Here is a 17,639-nt window from a genome sequence, read left to right on the forward strand (position 1 = left end):
ATTGGCTTCCTCAAACAGCGCTTACAAGCACTGCGAGTACCATTCGTTCGACACCGTGCAAACGAACGGTGCCACGCATTGCGTTGGGCCAGTGTATCCGGGTCCGCCGCCGCACTGCTCGTACTGCTTCGCAAGGTTGGTCGCCGTGGGAACGGGAGCGGAGCTGGTCGTCGTGGTCCGGACCGTGGAGGTTGTCAAGGTAGACCTAATGGAGGACGTCACGAGGACCGTTGAGCTACTGCTTGTCGGCCTGTTAGTTGATGTCGGAACAATAGAGGTCGACCCACCACCGGAGGAAGAAATGGCACCAGAGGCGTAGAAGACACCGCGTCCGTTGCTCCCGACGTAGACCAGGTTCTCCTCGTTGCCTGAGCCGGCCAGCTTGGCGCTGTCGATGGCGCCGAAGCTCTGGGAACCCTGGAGGTCCGTCCATGAGGCGCCGAGGTCGGCGCTGCCGTAGAGCTTCCTGCCCGCGGAGCCGGTACCGAACGCGTAGAGGTTCCAGTTACTGCCGGAACCCTTGCCGAGGGCGACCTTGTTCGTGTTAGTGAGGGCCGTGGAGACCTGGGAGAAGGTGGATCCATAGTCAGTGCTGTGGAAGATGCCAATGTTAGTGGAAACCCATACGTCGCCCGCCTTGGCCGGGTGCGCTTCGACGTGGCGGATCTCGGAGGCGGAGCCAAGGGAGCCTGCAGTAGCGAATGTTGCGCCGATGTTCGTGGAGCGGTAGAAGCTGGACCCGGAGGCGCCGTAGAAAACGGTGTTGTTCCGCTTGTCGCTGGCGATGATGGCGCCGGCGGGGATGCTGGAGACAACAGTAAGGGAGCCTTGGTTCTGGGAACGTTGAACACCGAGGGTGGCGGTTGACCACAAAATGGTGTCGGCGTCGGCGGAGTAGGCGACTTGGCCGCCATATTGCGTGGTGCCCGCCGCGTAGTTGATGTTCCAGGAAACACCGCCGTCGGAGCTGATGGCAAGTTGCTGGGTACCGGCGACGTTACCAACGCGGACTACATTTGCCACCTTGTTACCGGCATAATCTACGCCAACGGAGCTGGCCCACATGGGGTTGCTCCAGGTGGTTTGGGGCGAGGTGTCGAGGTTGCTACGGGCCTTGAACGTGAACCCGTTGTTGTCATAGTTGGCGACGAGAAGCTCCGAGCCACCGGGGGCGCTGGCAAGCTCCTGGATGGCCATCTCTTCAATACCATCTGCCAGCGATTGGATGGTAACTTTGGCACCGGTATCCCAGTTGGTGAGGTCTCGGCCTCCGAAGATTGTGAGACCGGTTCCGTACAGCCAGTGGTTGGAGTCCGTAGGGTCAATCTCAAGGGACTCAATCATCCAACCCAGGTCCTTGGTATCAACATCAAGGAAATTGGTCTTGATCCATGGAGCCTTTGATCTGTCAGCAGCTGGAAACTTGGTGCAAATTCGACGACAAGTGTCAGATCACAGAAAAGGGGTTCTTACCTTGGGGGTGCTTTGGGTGTAGCTGAGGTCTTGTGCGCCGTTGCTGCCCCATACCCAAATCTTCTTCCAGGTGGTACCGGAATCGGTTGACCTGAAGATTTGGGCATCCGGCCACCAACTGTTCAGGGTGGCAACGATGAGAGTGCCGGGTTTCTGGATGTCGAGACTCAATCCACCTGAAGGTTGAGTAATTAGCACTGGGTCTCAAAAAAGAACGGAATTCCCGTCCTGGGGACAGAAAGAGGTTGGATATGGTAGAACAGATACAAAATTGAAAAATGCTTAACTTACCAAAACCAAAGTACAGGTCTGGACCGGCAGCGACGGGAGTGATGTCCTTCCAGGTGCCAGCGGTGATGTCGTATCTCCAAACAGCACCGGTGCTCCCATCGTAGGGGCCAGTTCCGTCAGAGTAGCTGATGTAAAGAGCCTGTAACAAACAGCATTAGTTCATGATCATGAGAGCAAAACGCCTAGAGCTTGAGATACCTTTTCAGTCGGCTGGATTCTGCCCTTGTGGGGGAAGAACTTGCCAGGCTGTCCAGCGACAGCGGACCAGGTAGAACCAGCATCGTTGGAGACATAGATAGAGGAGGTGGCGTTTTCGGCAACACCGACGAAGATTCTGGAGGTAGCTCCGTTCAGCGCCGCGGAGGTCTCGTCAAAAGTAACAAAGTTCAGTCCCTGCCTGGTATTAGTATCCAGTCTGTATGTACTTGGCTATAGAAAAGAAACGCACCTGGATATCACCACTGTACTCGTTATCGGCAGGTCCAGCACGGAAGGTGCCGACAGCGGTAAAGGATGTGACTTTGGCAAAGCTTGCGCCTGGGAAGAATTAGATGATTGCCACACCAGTTCGGATCAGATTTCGACTTACCTCCGTTGGTGCTCTTCCACAGGCCGTTGCCACTTCGAGCGCCAAAATAAACGATGTTGGAGTTCTTGGGGTCAACAGCAAGACGTTCTCCATTGCCTCTTCCAGGCATGTTACCGCCAACCTAGTTGATTGTTAGCATTGGCAAAGCCGAGTCTGCGTGCCATGCTTACCTTGAAGGGCAAGTCGGTGAAGGACCATGTCGCTCCCTTGTCTGAGCTGCGAGCAATCTGTCCGTTGTTCGGGTCCCTTGGAGCAGATTAGCCGGTGAAATTGTCTTCAGAATATTTTATGCTAACCAGCTGTTGGTGTACATGCCGACAGCAATGTAAACCTTGTTGACATCTTGGGGATCCAAAGCGAGGGCATCAACACCCCAGCGGTTCCAGTGCGCGTCGTCGGCGAAGTTATTCGCATCGGTCACGGCAGTCCAGGAGTCATCGGCGTTCAGGCGGTACAGACCACCAATATCGGTTCTCGCGTAGGCGACGCCCTTGGTCTTGGGGTGGAATACAATGGAAGGGACGAATCCACCGCCGCCGCCAATGCGGACGTTCTTCCACGTGAAAGCGGCATGGATGGGTGCCGCGAGCGCGGCCAGGAGGAGGTTGGCGTACTTCATCTTGGGCCGGGTGCTGCAATCTCAACACAGACTAACAGTCAGGGATGAGAGTAGCCTCTGGAATCTATATCACAAGGTGATATAGGATCGTGCGGGGATGAAGAGGAAGAAGGCAAGATCAACGGCGCCGTTCTACCACCGACACTATAAATGATCTCGCAAGTCTCCCTTCCTCGCCCGACCCGAGCTCCCGAAAACCACACATGGCCACAAATGTGAATGGGAGCGGATAACCGCTGCCTTGGCGAGGGGGATAAGCGTAAAGCCATCTCTACTCGGCCCCCTGAAATGATGTGAGTCAAGACTACTACCTTTGAAATTCCATCAATCAATTAGAGTCTACGTCGCTGTGTCGGAAGAAGGTCTAGTCCTAACTCTCCCGACGGGCCGGACGCACTACACCCGTTTGCTTTTGAAGGAAGGAAAGCCTCCGCCCGAAAGCAAGAATAGAGGGGCAATGGGGTGCCAGAGTTGCACACGCAGGTCCCAGGAACAGTGGGTATGGCCAAGCACTCTTCATCCGCTCGTACCAAGATCGTGAATACCCGAAAGGGGAAAGTGACGCCTGTCGTCCGAGTCATCACATGATGGGTGGTGCCCTTCCCAAGCGGGACGAGTGCGGTCTCTAATTACCGGGGTGGCGTGATGCAAGAGCTGGTTCCCTGGACCTGGTTCTTCTCGAAGGAGACGGCCTGGGAGTCGTTCCCGCGTTCCCGCGCCCCGGTGCACTGTCTAACCGACGCGAATCGGCAGCTGTGGCAGGTGATGGCATGGGAATCCTGCATGGCGGGCGCAGCCCCAAGATCTGACCGCAAAGGATCTGCTTCCCCATGGGCTCGGGGCGTGGAGGGCATGGGCCCAGGCTCAAAGAGGGAAGCGGTAGATGGCTGAATGGGGAAGAGATGAATTGAGACTGGCGAAGAGGATTTGGGTTGCGAGAAAGCGGGAATGGATAGCTTCCATTGGCGGATCCCACGGGATTGCCGGCAGTGGGGTCGCATTCTTCGGTGTAACATTAGCACCACGCTCTTCCGTGTGGGCTTGGGACGTGACGAGAAGACAAAGAATGCCCACAAACATCGAATGACGTGACACGAACTCCAAATTGAATTAATTTTACGTGCGGTGGCCGCAGGTGGGGTAACCACAGCTGCTACTATATAAACAATATCACGCTTGCCGAAGACTCTTTCAAATACCAGGCGTGGTCTCACCAACGCTGATGACGATGCCAGCATCACCCACCGCAACATTGGGCTTCTTCGTGGACTTTTTCCTGGGGTTTGGCGCCTCAAGGATTGACTTTTACTCCCCAAGCGGTTCGTCGGCGGCACGTCTAGCGGGCTGGAAGAGTCCTCGCCCGCTGTAGTGAGACGAAACTGTTGCTCAAGACTGTTTTTATTTGCTTCAAGCTTGGTCTCTGACGTATTGCTCAGCCGGAATACGGGCAGGAGGTCAGGCGGCAGGAAGCAACAGCGGCAGCCGGGCCCGGAGATTCTACCTCCGGGCTGCCAACAGCTATACCTTCAGCTGCTGCTTCCGCTGCCTACCTTTCCTTTCTCTCTTCTGCCCAAAACAACACCAGAATACAGTACCAGTTTTGCTCTTTCGTTTTGATCTTTGATTTACCACCTGTACAGGTATCCTGTGATACCAACAATTCCGTTAGAACCATGTGGTTATTTTCCCGTCGTTCTCACAATAGTACAAAACCACACAAAATGCCTGGCAATTGGAAGAATAAGAACGACAACAACAACATCGCCGGCGGCGGCGACTACTCTTTAATTGCATGCCTCCATATCTTGCTCTTTTCTTTTGGACAAAAGAGAAACACATTATAGCGCAAGCGCAAGCTCACAGCCGAGGAAAACCTCGCCGACAAGCGCCGCAAGAAGCAGATTGCCGACCGGGAGCTGTCTGGGCGAAATGCCCGAGGGCGTCAACAAGGAGGAGCTGAAGCGCGCCCTTCGGGGCATCGAAGCCTTTCTGCTGGATTGCCCAGCCGGAATACGGGCAGGCAGTCAGGCCACGGGAAGCGGCAGCAGTCGGGCCTGGAGATTCTACCTCCGGGCCGCCAACGGCGATATCTTCACAACTGCTGCTTTCGCTGGCTGTCTCTCTTTTCTTTCTTACATCTACAACCAACCAATACAGTACCAGTTTTGCTCTTTCGATACGTCTGAATTACCACCCGTACGGGTATCCTGTGATACCAACACTTTCCTAAGGATAAGGCGGAGATCGTCGCGGGCCCTGCCCCCGTCGTTGATGAAGAGCCGGTTGTGTAAGTGCTCATTGTCATCATTCATGAATTTTCTTCGGGGCATCGAAGCCTTCCCCAAGGATAAGGCGGAGATCATCGCGGGCCCTGCCCCCGTTGTCGATAAAGAGCCGGTTGTGTAAGTGCTCATTGTCATCATTCAAAAAAATTTGATGCATTTCTAACATCATCATTGACAGTGATGGTATATTCACAAGCTGTGTATCATATGGAAGAGAAGTAGAAAGGCTGGCAGCAGGTGCAGCAGCAACAACAACAACAGAAACAACCACGGCGGCGGCGGCTTTTCCGTAAGTGCATTCCTCCATGTCTTGTTCCTCTTCTGGACAAGGGCTAAACACACTGTAGCGCAAGCGCAAACTCACAGACGAGGAAAATCTGGCCGATAAACTCCCTAAAAAGGAGATTGCCGATAGGGAGCTTCTCCGACTGCAAGTGAAGCAGTGGGCTCGTGTCAGGCACCTGGCAACATCAAGGGCATACAGAGGAACGATCAGCGCAGGCGCAAGGATCTAGGGCTGAGACAGCAAGGTGGAAGTGTGGCCGTACAAGTATAAGAGGCTTGGATTGCCTGGGGCAATCCAAGAGGGCAGCTTTCAGCAGTAGTGTTATCCAATACCTACCTACGAATACGAAGATACTACGCCCTTCACTCTGCTTGACAATACCTCTGATAGTTCACGCCTACTTCTTGAACAAATTAGGCGAAATGCCCGAGGGCATGGACAACGTGGAGATTGTCGCTAGCTTCTCTAACGAGGAGGCCACCTTGGCTATTAAGGAGGAAGCTTATTGGAATCACAGGATAACTGTTTTATCACAGGTCTGCCCGTACGGGTTGGAGCTCGCTAAATATCAATATGGTATATTCGGAAGTTGTAAATTGGGATGTAAAAGAGAAAGTAGGAGGTTGGCAGCAGCAGCAGCAGTAGTGAAGATATTGCTGCTGGCAGCCCGGAGGTTGGCCCCCCGGGTTCCGCTGTTGTGGTCGTTTCTGCGGCCGGCTGCTGCTGCTGGCTTCTATTCTGGCTGAGTATTACAACAGAAACACCCAAGGAAACCGAAGAAGAGATGCAGATCATCATCTTCAACACCTGTAAAAATATTCAATTGCAGTATTTCATCTCGACAGCAGACCGGCTGTTTTGAAATTTAATTTACCCCTATTTGGGCATGAGAAGAGGACATAGGATCAAGGAAGTGAGAGGCAGAACAAGGAGACTGGAGAGTTGAGGAGACGGGGAATCTGGGGTTAACGATACGTTACGATCATAACGCAATGGGTTATACATTACTATATAGTATCAAAGGACGGCTGCAAGGAATATCGAACACATTATGATCATGCCCTGGGATCATGTTCATCAACCAGATGTTACGCTTTCTGATAATCTTTTAAATACCAGACGTAGTCTCGCCAACGCTGATAACGTTACCAGCCTCATCAACCGCAACCTTGGTCTTCTTCGTGGATTCTTTCCTGGGGTTGGGCGCCTCAAAGATGGACTTCAACTCCTCAAGCGTCTTACCGGCTGTTTCGACGAAAAAGAAGTAGATAATTGCGAGTTCAACGCACTAAGCCTGTCAGCATTCGGACTTCTTACGTCGCTGGGGGGTAAGGGTACTCACGATCCAGCCAATGTACACAAGATACAGCTTCCAGCCAATCTTCTCCATTCCGACGGAAATACCGTAAGTGTTGATCATGATGGCGACGTTCAGGAAGAGGAACGAAAGGGCGGAACCCTTGGCTCGGGTACGGTTCTCAAGACACTCGACGGAGTACAGAGTCTGAAGGGGAGTAAAACCCCAGGCAAAGAAAATGCCGAAGACGTAGATAGACACAATGACACCGTACGAGAGATTCTTGTTAGTCTCAGAGGAGGCAGTAAATGCTGTCAACATGATGTACGAGGCGAGGGAGCCAACCAAGCCCGCCAACATCATGAATCGTCGACCGAGTCTGTCGAGCAATGATGCGCCGTAGATGGCAGCGATCATGGAGAAAATGGGGTTGATAGCGTTCAAGAGAAGCTGGGTGTTATCGTCAAGGATACCAGCCTGCTTGAACATTTCGGGCTTCGGTACGTGTCAGTGACTGTCTTAAATCGCCTATGGCAATGGATCAGACTTACCATGAAGTAGCTGACAACATTGTTGCCAGACCATTGGCCAATGAAAGCCATTGCAACGACCATGGCCAACCTGTACCGGGCGGCTCTTGTGTTGCCCAGCTCGCGCATGTCCCACCACGGGTTCTCGTCCTTGGTCAAGCGGTTGTCCTCCATGATCTCGTGGTACTGGAGCTGGACAATAGGAGAGTTCACATCGCCGTCACCATGGTACTTGGCCAGGATAGCGAGCGCCTCCTCTGCACGGTCTTTCGAGATGAGCCAACGGGGAGATTCAGGGAAGAACATGATGAACAGCATCACAACACCAGGCATTCCAGCCTGGACTGCAGTTGGAATTCTCCAAGCCCAGCTGCTTTCCAGGTGTGAATTCGTGCCGTATGTGGTCCAGCCGGCCAAGATGTTTCCGAGCCACCAGAAGTTGTCTGAAGTAAAGGAGAGCAAATCAGTGACCATGTCGTAGAGAGTTTTTGGTTATGGTACTCTTTCAAAGAGAAATGGTGGGGAGTGTGTAAATATTTCACTTACTGTACATGCCGGCCATAAATCCTCTGTAAGCGGGATGCGCAAGCTCAACGGTATAAGCAGGGCCTGCAGCGGAGGCCACTGTCATTCTGTTGTTAGGACAAGTTTTCACAGATTCCCGTAGGCGGTGGGTGACCTACATGAAGCTCCAAAACCGAGGACAAATCTTCCGGCGACAAACTGCCCCAGAGTATTTGCTGGTGTTTGAATGGCAGTGCCAATAAGAACAATGGCGCAGCCAACGAAGATACACACACGTCGTCCGTATCCATCGGCGAGCCATCCGCAGAAGGGAAAACTGCATATCTGACCGACTTGGTATATCATAAAGACGATACCCGTGGTCGAGCCAGCTCCATTCAGGCCAAAGGTCTTTTGATAGTAGGGCATCGCATTGAGACTTCCCATCAGCGAAGAATCGGCACAGTTTGTTAGTTTTTAACACGTAGAATGGCGTGTCGAAGCCCAGTCAACTTACCGAAGCCATTCATGGTGGACACCAGATATCTTCAAAATGTTAGCTCAAGCCCGGGACGCTGACTAAGCTTGCGTTAACGGGCACTTACCCGATTGCCATTATACCATATAAACGGATCATGCTTGGAGACCAGATGTTGGGTTTCTTCTCGGCCAAGGCGGCGGCGAGGGCGACGGAGGCGGCGTTGATTTCCTTGACTTCGCCGGCGGCGGCGGCCTTCTCGTCAAAAGGCGCATTGTCATGTTCGACCTCGGTGCGGGTCTTGGCATCGTCGGGAAGAGCCATATTGACTTTTGATTGCACTGAACTGCAGCGCAATGTGTGTATTGATCTGGTTGAAAGCCAAGAGACAAGTGGGAGGGGACACGGCGCGCATGGGAAATGTGGGAGGACCGGCCGGGTCTTTAAGTGAAAAGAGCATGCACTGCAACCAACACACATGGCCGCCGGCACCAAACAGCGGTCCAACCAGCGGGCCGGCACTCGCACTCGAGACTACCTTACATGACATCTCCATCATCCCACGCCGCATCCACCCCTAACCCCCGGTCCCCAGGATATGGGGTTTGTCGGGAGTCCCCACACACTCCCAGTGACAACCAGGCAATGGCCTGGTCTGGACGGGGAAGACGGAGCCGTTGCACGTGCTTCGTAGATTTTGGCGGAAATAGTGTGCGCATTATGGGGCAAAAAGGACTGGAAATGATATGAACCGTTGTTCGTTCGAACTAGTGATCCAACAAGAGTCTAGCACTTTGGGGACCCGTTGGATGGTGTGAACCTTGGAAGACGGATCTCCGCACAATCGCCCCTTCCATGTGTGTAACCTACCCCATTCCCCCAAGGTGCGGAGAAAAGCTCGATGCTGCCACTGGGAAATGGAACGTCTGTTTAACCAGGTCAAGATCAGATCAGATGCACAAAAGGGCCGACATGGCCAATTGAAGAGGGGGCACTAGCGAAGCGCAGCATATGGACAACCGGCAACGGGCAGGTTGCCTTTTTGGACGATGAGTGGCATCAGCCAAGCCAACAAAGGTATGGTGGCTGCATGCCGATCAAGCCCCGGAACGATGCCCGGCACAGCGCCCGCCAAGTTGTCAAATTTCGAGCCGTTGCGGCTGCGGCGTAGCAAAACCACGATCGTGTGCCGCGGGGGTTGCAATGTCCAAGCCCTTGCCGCCACTAAGAAAACGCCGAGGCGACTCGGACAACCCATGTACGAAATGAAGCCTGCCGCAAATAATATTGAAAAAAAAAAACAACAACAGGAAAAGCTTCGGGAAAAGGAGGGATGAGGTCCGGCGCGAAAAGTCCCGATCCCCAGACGGCGGCGAAAGCCGAGGCCCATTTCGGCGCTAGCCCCGACTGGGGAACTAAAGATCCTGGGGTTCGCCCCTGGCAGAGCGTGCGCCGTGATGAGGGGACGGAGAAGAGGCCGCCATTGGCCGTCGAGGGATGGAGAAATTTTCGGACACAGGCCGAACTGACTCGGAAACTGGTCTAGAACGGACAGCGAACGGCTCGTGTAGGACAGCGGGCGGGGGGATTGGCTGGAGAGTAGTTCAAAAGAAGCCGGCGGCATCCTCTGCTTTTTTCGTCGATGCCAAGGACGGTGTTCAATGTCAGGCGGTCTGTTTAAGCAGGCCATCGCCGCCAGCCCTCGGAATAAGCCTAATGGACCCGACGATATCCGGACAAACCCCGGCCGTGCTCTGTGACCGGCCGGGGTGCCAGTCGGAAGCCGAGCAGCTCCAGGCCCATCACGTGTCTGCCCTGGTTCTGTCTGTTCTGCCTCTCCTTTTCTTCGTTCCTGAGGCTCGCACCATTGTCGCCCGGTCCCTCAGGCCCCCAACTTAGACTCCAACTCTGAGGCATTACATAAGCCTCCGCACTCCCTCCCCGGCCAATCAGCAGCTACCCCGCTTCCCCCAATCGCTCCCCCTGCAGCGTGTCCCTCGTGATTCCCCCGCACTCCCTGACGCTGCGCCGTCTCAGGTGACGTTCCTGATCTGGAATCCTGACACCAGCTCTGGTCTGAGATCGTGCCAGAGCTCTCGTCCGTCGACCCAGGCTCCAAGCTCCATTCCATCTCCTCCACCATTGCAGGGCTATCGTGAACCATTATCCACCTCATCTACCCTAGACCGCTCCTCGTCGTGTACACTACCACTTGCATGCCCCTCGATTCATCGCCGCCGTCCATTGTGTCTCCACTGCCCCGTTCGTCTCCCCGTCTTTCGCCGTACCTGAACCCACACCCGCATCGTCCTCCGCCTCGGTCATCGGCGCAGTCCTTGTATCGCCATGTCCGACATCTCCGATGACTACGTTACCATTTCCTCCGAGACCGACCTCCACCTGAGCCTCTACATGGAGAAGCTGGGCCGGCGTCGTCGTCTCGGGAGCTCGTCAAGTGACGGCTCATCATCTAGCGCCGGGCCGGCTGAGCAAGAGGCCACCGCCGTCGTGGCGCCCTCTCACACCTTTCCCACGAGCCTTCCGGATTGGAGCAACCTCAAGGTGATCCATCGCAACACTCTCCCGCCGCGGAGCTACTTCTTTTTGTACAACAACGAGGCGGATGCCCTCACCAGGGACACCTCCAAGTCCAAGTCCCTTCTCCTCTCGGGGAAGTGGAAGTTTCACCTCACACCGTCGCCCTTCGCCGGGCCGCGTGATTTCTACAAGACCGACTTTGACACGTCGGCATGGGACGACATTGTCGTCCCCGGCATGTGGCAATGCCAGGGCTACGGCAAGGGGCCCCAATACACCAACCTTAACTTCCCCTGGCCCGTCGACGCCCCCAACATCCCCTACGACGACAACGAGTGCGGTCGCCACGTGACCACGTTCCACGTCGGGGAGGACTTTGCGGACCACCAGCTCAGGCTCCGCTTTGAGGGCGTTGATTCTGCCTTCACCGTCTGGGTCAACGGTACCGAAGTCGGCTACTCCCAGGGAGCCCGTAACCCCAGCGAGTTTGACGTGACAAAACTCGTCAAGGTTGGCGGCGACAACACTCTCGCCGTCGAGGTCTACCAGAGGTGCGACGGCACCTACCTCGAGGACCAAGACCAGTGGTGGCTCAGTGGCATCTTCAGAGATGTCTACCTTCACGCCTTCCCCAGCTTCCACCCCGTGGACTACCACGTCCAGACCCTGCTGGATGACGACTACAAGGACGCCACGCTCAGGGTGGCCATTGAGACGGACCGGGGCGCGTACGTCGACATGAAGCTGCTGGACGCCGACGGCAAGCTCATCGCCAAGGACATGAAGATCTTTGACCGCCACAACAGCTTCGACATCCGCGTCAAGAATCCGCACAAGTGGACGGCCGAGACGCCGTACCTGTACACCCTGGTCCTCAACTTCAAGAAGTGCAGCCTGGTGCAGCGGGTGGGTTTCCGGCGCACCGAGCTCATCAACGGCGTCTTCAGCATCAACGGCGACCCCGTCAAGTTCCGCGGCGTCAACCGCCACGAGCACAACCCGGACTCGGGCCGCGCGGTGCCGTACGAGTTCCTCAAGCACGACCTGCTGCTGATGAAGCACTTCAACATCAACGGCATCCGCACCTCGCACTACATCAACGACCCGAGGCTCTACGACCTCGCCGACGAGCTCGGCATCTGGATCCTCAACGAGGCGGACCTCGAGTGCCACGGCTTCGGCGTCCTGGGCAACGACGCCGGCGCCTGGGCCTCCAACAACCCCGAATGGAGGGAGGCGTACGAGGACCGCGCGAGGCAGATGGTCCAGCGGGACAAGAACCACGCCTCCGTCGTGCTGTGGTCCTTGGGCAACGAGTCCTTCTACGGCGAGAACCACCAGCACATGTACGACGTCATCAAGAGCATCGACAAGACCCGGCTCGTGCACTACGAGGGCGACGGCGGCGCGCGGACGGCGGATATCTACAGCAGGATGTACGCGTCCGCCGACGACATTGTCAACCAGGCCTCCGAGCGGAACTGGAGCAAGCCCCTCGTTCTCTGCGAGTACATCCACGCCATGGGCAACGGCCCCGGCGGCATCAAGGAGTACGTCGAGGCGTTCTACCGGTACCCGCGCCTCATGGGCGGGTTCGTGTGGGAATGGGCCAACCATGTAAGTTGTCCCCCCTCCGTCGGCAATATTGCCTCCAGACTAACAATCACCAGGGCCTTCGCACCAAGAATGAAGAGGGCGAAGAGTACATGGCCTACGGCGGCGACTTTGGCGACGTGCCCAACGACTACAACTTCGTCTTTGACGGCCTCTGCTTCGCCAACCACACCCCCACGCCCGGCCTGATCGAGTACGGCAAGGCCATTGAGCCCGTGCAGACCCTCGACATCAAGGACAACGAGGTTACCATCATCAACCGGTACGACTTCATCACCCTGGACCACCTCACTGCCACCTGGCACGTCGTCGCCGACGGCATGGTCATCGGCGGGGAACAGGAAGTCGAGATCCCGAAAGGTTAGTCATCTTTCCTTACCCTCGTAAGAAAAGGGGGGAAAACAGGAAAAGAAATCTCACTAACAACCCCCCAGGCATCAAGCCTCACACCAAGGCCACCCTGAAGATCAAGGGCCTCCCCAAGAACCTCGTCGCCGAGGCCTACCTCCACATCGACTTCGCCCTCGCCGGCTCCACCAACTGGGCCAAGGCGGGCCACCGCGTCGCCTTCGGCCAGCTGCCCCTCTCCAGGGCGCCCAGCATGGCCAGCATCCTCTCGACCCTCTCCAACCCCTTCGCCGACCCGGTCCCCACGGTGCAGCAGACGTCCCCCTCGGCCCTCACCATCACGTCGGCCACGGGCCGCTCGACCTGGGGCCTCGACCTCGGCCTCGGCGCGCTCTCGTCCTGGCGGCGGGCGTCGCGCCCGCACCTCGAGCTCCTCACCGAGCCCTTCTACATGGACTTCTACCGCGCCCTCACCGACAACGACCGCGGCGGCCGCTTCGGCCAGAACTGGCAGGACCGCCGCCTGCACCAGACGCGCCACCACGTCAAGCGCGTCGAGTGGGCCAAGGAGAAGCGCGGCCTCGTCGTCAACGTCCACTCGCGCATCGGCCCGCCCGTCCTCGCCTGGGCCGTCGACACCTGGACCACCTTCACCTTCCACGGCGACGCCGTCTACGTCAAGGTCAAGGGCCGCCCCAGCGGCCCGCTGCTGCCCGACACCTTCGCCCGCATCGGCCTGACCCTCGGGCTCCGCGGCGTCGACAAGGTCGCCTGGTGGGGCCGCGGCCCCGGCGAGAGCTACGCCGACAAGAAGTTGAGCCAGGCCTTTGGCAACTGGGAGGAGACGGTCGACGACCTCTTCGTCGACTACGAGTTCCCCCAGGACGGCGGCAACAGGACCGACGTCCGCTGGGTCGAGTTCCGCGGCCGCCTCCCCGACGACGACGACGAGGAGAGCGCCGCCGTCGGCCGGGGCGAGCAAAAGTCCGACGAGCGCATCCTCCGCGCCCGGTTCGGCGACCTGGACGGCGCGTCCTTCTCGGCCATGCACTACACCACAAAGGACCTGGACGAGTGCACGCACCCCTACGAGCTGCACAAGCGCAAGAGGGACGACACCATCATCAGGCTCGACTGGGCGCACCACGGCCTCGGGACTGGGTCCTGCGGCCCGGCGACGCTGCCGCAGTACGAATTGAGGGCCGGCGAGTTCGAGTTCGAGCTTGTCCTGGACTAAGGGTGCTCTCTGAGCAGGCGTTGGATGGAATGTATTTGTAACTGAAATCATGAGGCCAAGCCCACCATCAAATTGTAAACCAAGCATTGTCTCTTGAAACATGTTCCCAGTCTTGAGCCAGCCAGAGGCACCGTTGGACTTGCTAGCAGCAGGCTGATGACCAATAGTGAAATGAGCTATAAACGTGCTCTCCTAAGAATTGCAGTGAAGGACGATCTGTTGGACCATTCTAATATTTACCTTGGGTCGAACACAAACTCTCTGATTGAGTTAAAAATGCAGTGAAGTAAAAGGAAAAGAAAAGGATAATTTGATTGGTCTCCCATCTCCGGAGACCCGTTTTCGGACCTATAAAAAGCAAGTGGGATCGAGCTGGCCTGATTGAGGAGGAGAAAGGGGGGGGGAGACAAGATTAAAGGAAGGCTGGGGTGAGGATGAGGGTATCCTGGACGGACTTTCAGCTGGGATAACATTCCACGAGTACATGACAGCAGTTACTGTGATGATTAATACTTTGGCATTAGTTATACTACAATGTTGAGTCGGATGTAATGAATGACAAAGAACACCACCCCGTCAACTCTTGACACTCGCAGAATACTTGAAATACAAAGACCAGTGTCTCAATACTGCCACGCTCCAACCTCTATCTCACTTCGTTGCAACTGCAGCCCCTCCAACGAAAAGCAGGGACCGGCCCATTCATCTTCTTCCCGTGGTCTCCAAACCGTCTCCAGGAGCCAGCGGCTCGGAACCATGGAGTGAGGACAGGCGTAGATGTTGGACTCGGTGAAATTCGGACCGGGGCCGGGCATGGCATATCTGATAAGGTGGATCTCCTCCTCGAGGGAGCACTGGGGTGCTACGACGTGCCTATAAAAGCCATTGGTGGTGGAGTGTGGTGGGATACGGGCGGAATGAGCCGCCGTGTACGAGATGACGCCGTCAGAGTCGATGTAGACCGCCTGGCCGCCCGGTACAGCAACCTTTGTATCCGGGGTCGTTGATTAGCCAATGGACCATATCTCATATGGAATCGGGGGGGGGGGAGAGAAGAGACAAAATGACAACGTACCCGTAGCTGTGTAAACTCTTCATCGACAGTTGTCGTGTCTCCTTCTGGGCAAGCAATGTGCGGTGAGGATGGACAGAATGAAGAAGGGGTATCGAGACCGATGTAAAATCGTTGGTTGTAGGCGTTGATGGGTTTGCCGTGAACCTCGGGTCTGTTGGGGGCATAAGCAGCCAAGGTGAAGGACTCGGCAGAGACGAGAGTCTCGCAAACGAAGAGGAGAAAAAGAATAGCGAGAAGCATTGTGACAGTGGACTGCAAGAGATTGGCTTGAATTGGAGGGTAGTAAAGCTGCTTGGTGGGTGATTCTGAGTCAAGCTCGTCTGTGTGGACGGAGTGTGTCGAAATGATGGTCAGAGGCGGTTCAGCGATGCTCAAGGGACCGGCTTACAAGCCGAGTATGGAAGTTCTCCTTCGGCAGGCAAGAAGGAGACGGGGATGCTTTGGAAGGAAAGTCAGAGGTGCCAGGGACATGGCAACTGGAGGCATTTAGCGGAAGGAGGAGAACTGGAAGTAGCCTTCGTTACGACTTCCTCACGTCGAGACTGGGGACTTCCTTCTAGCCAGACACGGTCGTGACACCATGTCTTGTGACCATAGAAACCTCCAGACATATTCATCTAGCGAGTACGAGACGGCTGCAACCCGATCGCATCAGCGCAGGCAAGTCAGGAGCGCTTCATTTTTCCCTCCCAGCTGGAGACCAACGACTAGTCCTTCCACATATACCGTCACCAACCTGCGTCCCGAAACACTGTGGCAGGTCTAAGTATGTCTCTCCACATCATCGGCTCCCGTGCTGCATCTGCCACTGTGAGAATGGCAGGTGTCATCCTCCACCTGGTGTCTCGGCCAGGTGCGCAGTCTCAGAATCCGTCACAACAGCGGATGGAACTGCCACACAGAGCCCAAGACAATGATGATGGCGCGCTTCTGGGTCGTGTATTCTTTCCAGAGCTGACGACGTCGCTTTGATGTGTCTTCCCGGAGCAGGCCAAACTCATGCCTTCGGACCAAATTCGCACTCGTAGTATCTGATCTTCACACGAAGGTACCTAGGCTTGTGTATGGGATATTCGATTAAATCAAATGTAAATAGCTAAAAAGTCGCTGATCTACCCGCTCTACCGTCCCGAACCGATGCAACCAAACGCCTGACCACCCCGTTTAAGCCTTTTCTACTTCATTAAAATGTCTGTTTAGCTCTTACAAGGACTCTTCCTTGTGAATCTCGATACCCGCGGGCGCTCCAACTAGCGTCTTGCATTGCGCGTAGATGACAAACTGGCCGGCGACCAGGCCGCACGTCATGACGATACGGGGCCCCAAGCCCGTCAGCAGCAGGCGCTTAGGGCCGAACTCGCGGGCAAGCTGGAACATGCGGCTGGTGGCGCCCTGGTTGGGGTTTCCGGCGCCCTTGTTGATGGCCGAGAGCAGCGTGTCGGCGGGGTGCGACAGCACGGCGGCGGCGACACCGGCGACGACACCCGAGGCCAGCTCGACGCCTGTCGACTGCAGCTGCGTCATTTTGGCCTTGCGCTCCGGGCCCATGCTGCGGTAGATGACCTCGACGGCAGCCTCGTGGACGGAGAACTGGCCGATGGCGTAGGGGACCTGCTTGAAGAGCAGCGGGACGAAGCCCGAGTAGAAGCCCTTGAAGCCCTCCTCGCGCGCGAGGCGCATGAAGCCGGAGCCCAGGCCGGTGGCGAAGCCGCGCTGCGAGACGAGGCGGATACGCGTGGCCTCGAGCGGGCACAGCAGGATGTCGGCGAAGAACTCGGCCGTCGCGCTGGCGCCGAGGTAGATGGCCGTGCGCTTGTCGACCGACTTCTCAGGCCCGCCGGCGAGGGTGATGAACTGCTTCTTGAAGAACTCGTAGCCGGCGAACTTGCCGCCGCCCTGGACGAGGTAGCCGACGGCGGTGGGGCCAAAGCCCGTGAGCAACGCCGAGGCGCCCTCCTTTGCGACGATGGTGCGGCCCGCGTTGATCATGTTGAGGCCCTTCATGGCATCGTCGACCTGGATGCGCGTCTTGACGACGTCGATTGGTGTTGCGGCCTGCAGGTAAGATGAGCATGTGTGACGGTGAAGACAATGTGTTGTCGTCGGGGAAGGCTGTGAAGATGGCTTACACCGTGTGTGAGGGTCGCCGCAAGGGCGCCGGCTCCGAAGAACTTGCCATAATCGATTGGTGAAAAGGTCGGGAGCTCCGTTTGTTTTGTTTTTGATTCGGCCATTTTTGATGATTTCTTTTGCTTTTTTCTCTTCTACCCTTCTTGTAGTGTTCTCTAGGAAATGCGGTTGTTCTGGGAGGAGCACACGAGCAAGCAAGGTGGAATGTGGCCGGCTGCGGAATACTAATAAAGGTCTCGTCATTGCTCCAAGACAGCAACAGCCAGTTGCCGTGTGTGTGTGCCTTGGCAGGGGGCCTTGGAGCTTGGGTGGGGCCGACTCATTCAGCGTGAGCGGCCTATGACG

At 56.2% G+C, this 17,639-nt stretch overlaps 6 protein-coding genes across 6 annotated transcripts; 2 read left to right on the forward strand and 4 right to left on the reverse strand.

The window, feature by feature from the left end:
- Positions 1-21: 21 nt before the first annotated feature.
- EsH8_V_000112 (uncharacterized protein) lies at positions 22-2,972 on the reverse strand (the record flags this gene model as incomplete). Its single annotated transcript, XM_083272628.1, has 8 exons — positions 22-1,398; positions 1,474-1,649; positions 1,765-1,903; positions 1,963-2,157; positions 2,213-2,301; positions 2,354-2,474; positions 2,524-2,599; positions 2,650-2,972. The coding sequence occupies 8 exons, from the start codon at positions 2,970-2,972 to the stop codon at positions 22-24; spliced, it is 2,496 nt and encodes an 831-aa protein (XP_083125343.1).
- A 2,310-nt stretch (positions 2,973-5,282) lies between these two features.
- On the forward strand, positions 5,283-5,772 carry EsH8_V_000113 (uncharacterized protein; the record flags this gene model as incomplete). Its single annotated transcript, XM_083272629.1, has 3 exons — positions 5,283-5,374; positions 5,495-5,546; positions 5,605-5,772. 3 exons carry the CDS (start codon positions 5,283-5,285, stop codon positions 5,770-5,772), a joined length of 312 nt encoding a protein of 103 aa, XP_083125344.1.
- Positions 5,773-6,651: 879 nt separating this feature from the next.
- On the reverse strand, positions 6,652-8,676 carry EsH8_V_000114 (uncharacterized protein; the record flags this gene model as incomplete). Its single annotated transcript, XM_083272630.1, has 6 exons — positions 6,652-6,831; positions 6,886-7,335; positions 7,392-7,813; positions 7,917-7,994; positions 8,392-8,420; positions 8,480-8,676. The coding sequence occupies 6 exons, from the start codon at positions 8,674-8,676 to the stop codon at positions 6,652-6,654; spliced, it is 1,356 nt and encodes a 451-aa protein (XP_083125345.1).
- A 2,022-nt stretch (positions 8,677-10,698) lies between these two features.
- Positions 10,699-14,089, forward strand: EsH8_V_000115 (uncharacterized protein; the record flags this gene model as incomplete). The annotated part of the gene is made up of 3 exons (XM_083272631.1): positions 10,699-12,507; positions 12,561-12,864; positions 12,939-14,089. 3 exons carry the CDS (start codon positions 10,699-10,701, stop codon positions 14,087-14,089), a joined length of 3,264 nt encoding a protein of 1,087 aa, XP_083125346.1.
- A 623-nt stretch (positions 14,090-14,712) lies between these two features.
- EsH8_V_000116 (uncharacterized protein) lies at positions 14,713-15,404 on the reverse strand (the record flags this gene model as incomplete). Its single annotated transcript, XM_083272632.1, has 2 exons — positions 14,713-15,075; positions 15,165-15,404. The coding sequence occupies 2 exons, from the start codon at positions 15,402-15,404 to the stop codon at positions 14,713-14,715; spliced, it is 603 nt and encodes a 200-aa protein (XP_083125347.1).
- A 963-nt stretch (positions 15,405-16,367) lies between these two features.
- Positions 16,368-17,398, reverse strand: EsH8_V_000117 (mitochondrial carrier domain-containing protein; the record flags this gene model as incomplete). Its single annotated transcript, XM_083272633.1, has 2 exons — positions 16,368-17,219; positions 17,294-17,398. The coding sequence occupies 2 exons, from the start codon at positions 17,396-17,398 to the stop codon at positions 16,368-16,370; spliced, it is 957 nt and encodes a 318-aa protein (XP_083125348.1).
- Positions 17,399-17,639: the final 241 nt, after the last annotated feature.

Source organism: Colletotrichum jinshuiense, chromosome 5, assembly GCF_051148585.1.
Source record: "Colletotrichum jinshuiense chromosome 5, complete sequence".
Lineage (NCBI taxonomy): Eukaryota > Fungi > Ascomycota > Sordariomycetes > Glomerellales > Glomerellaceae > Colletotrichum > Colletotrichum jinshuiense.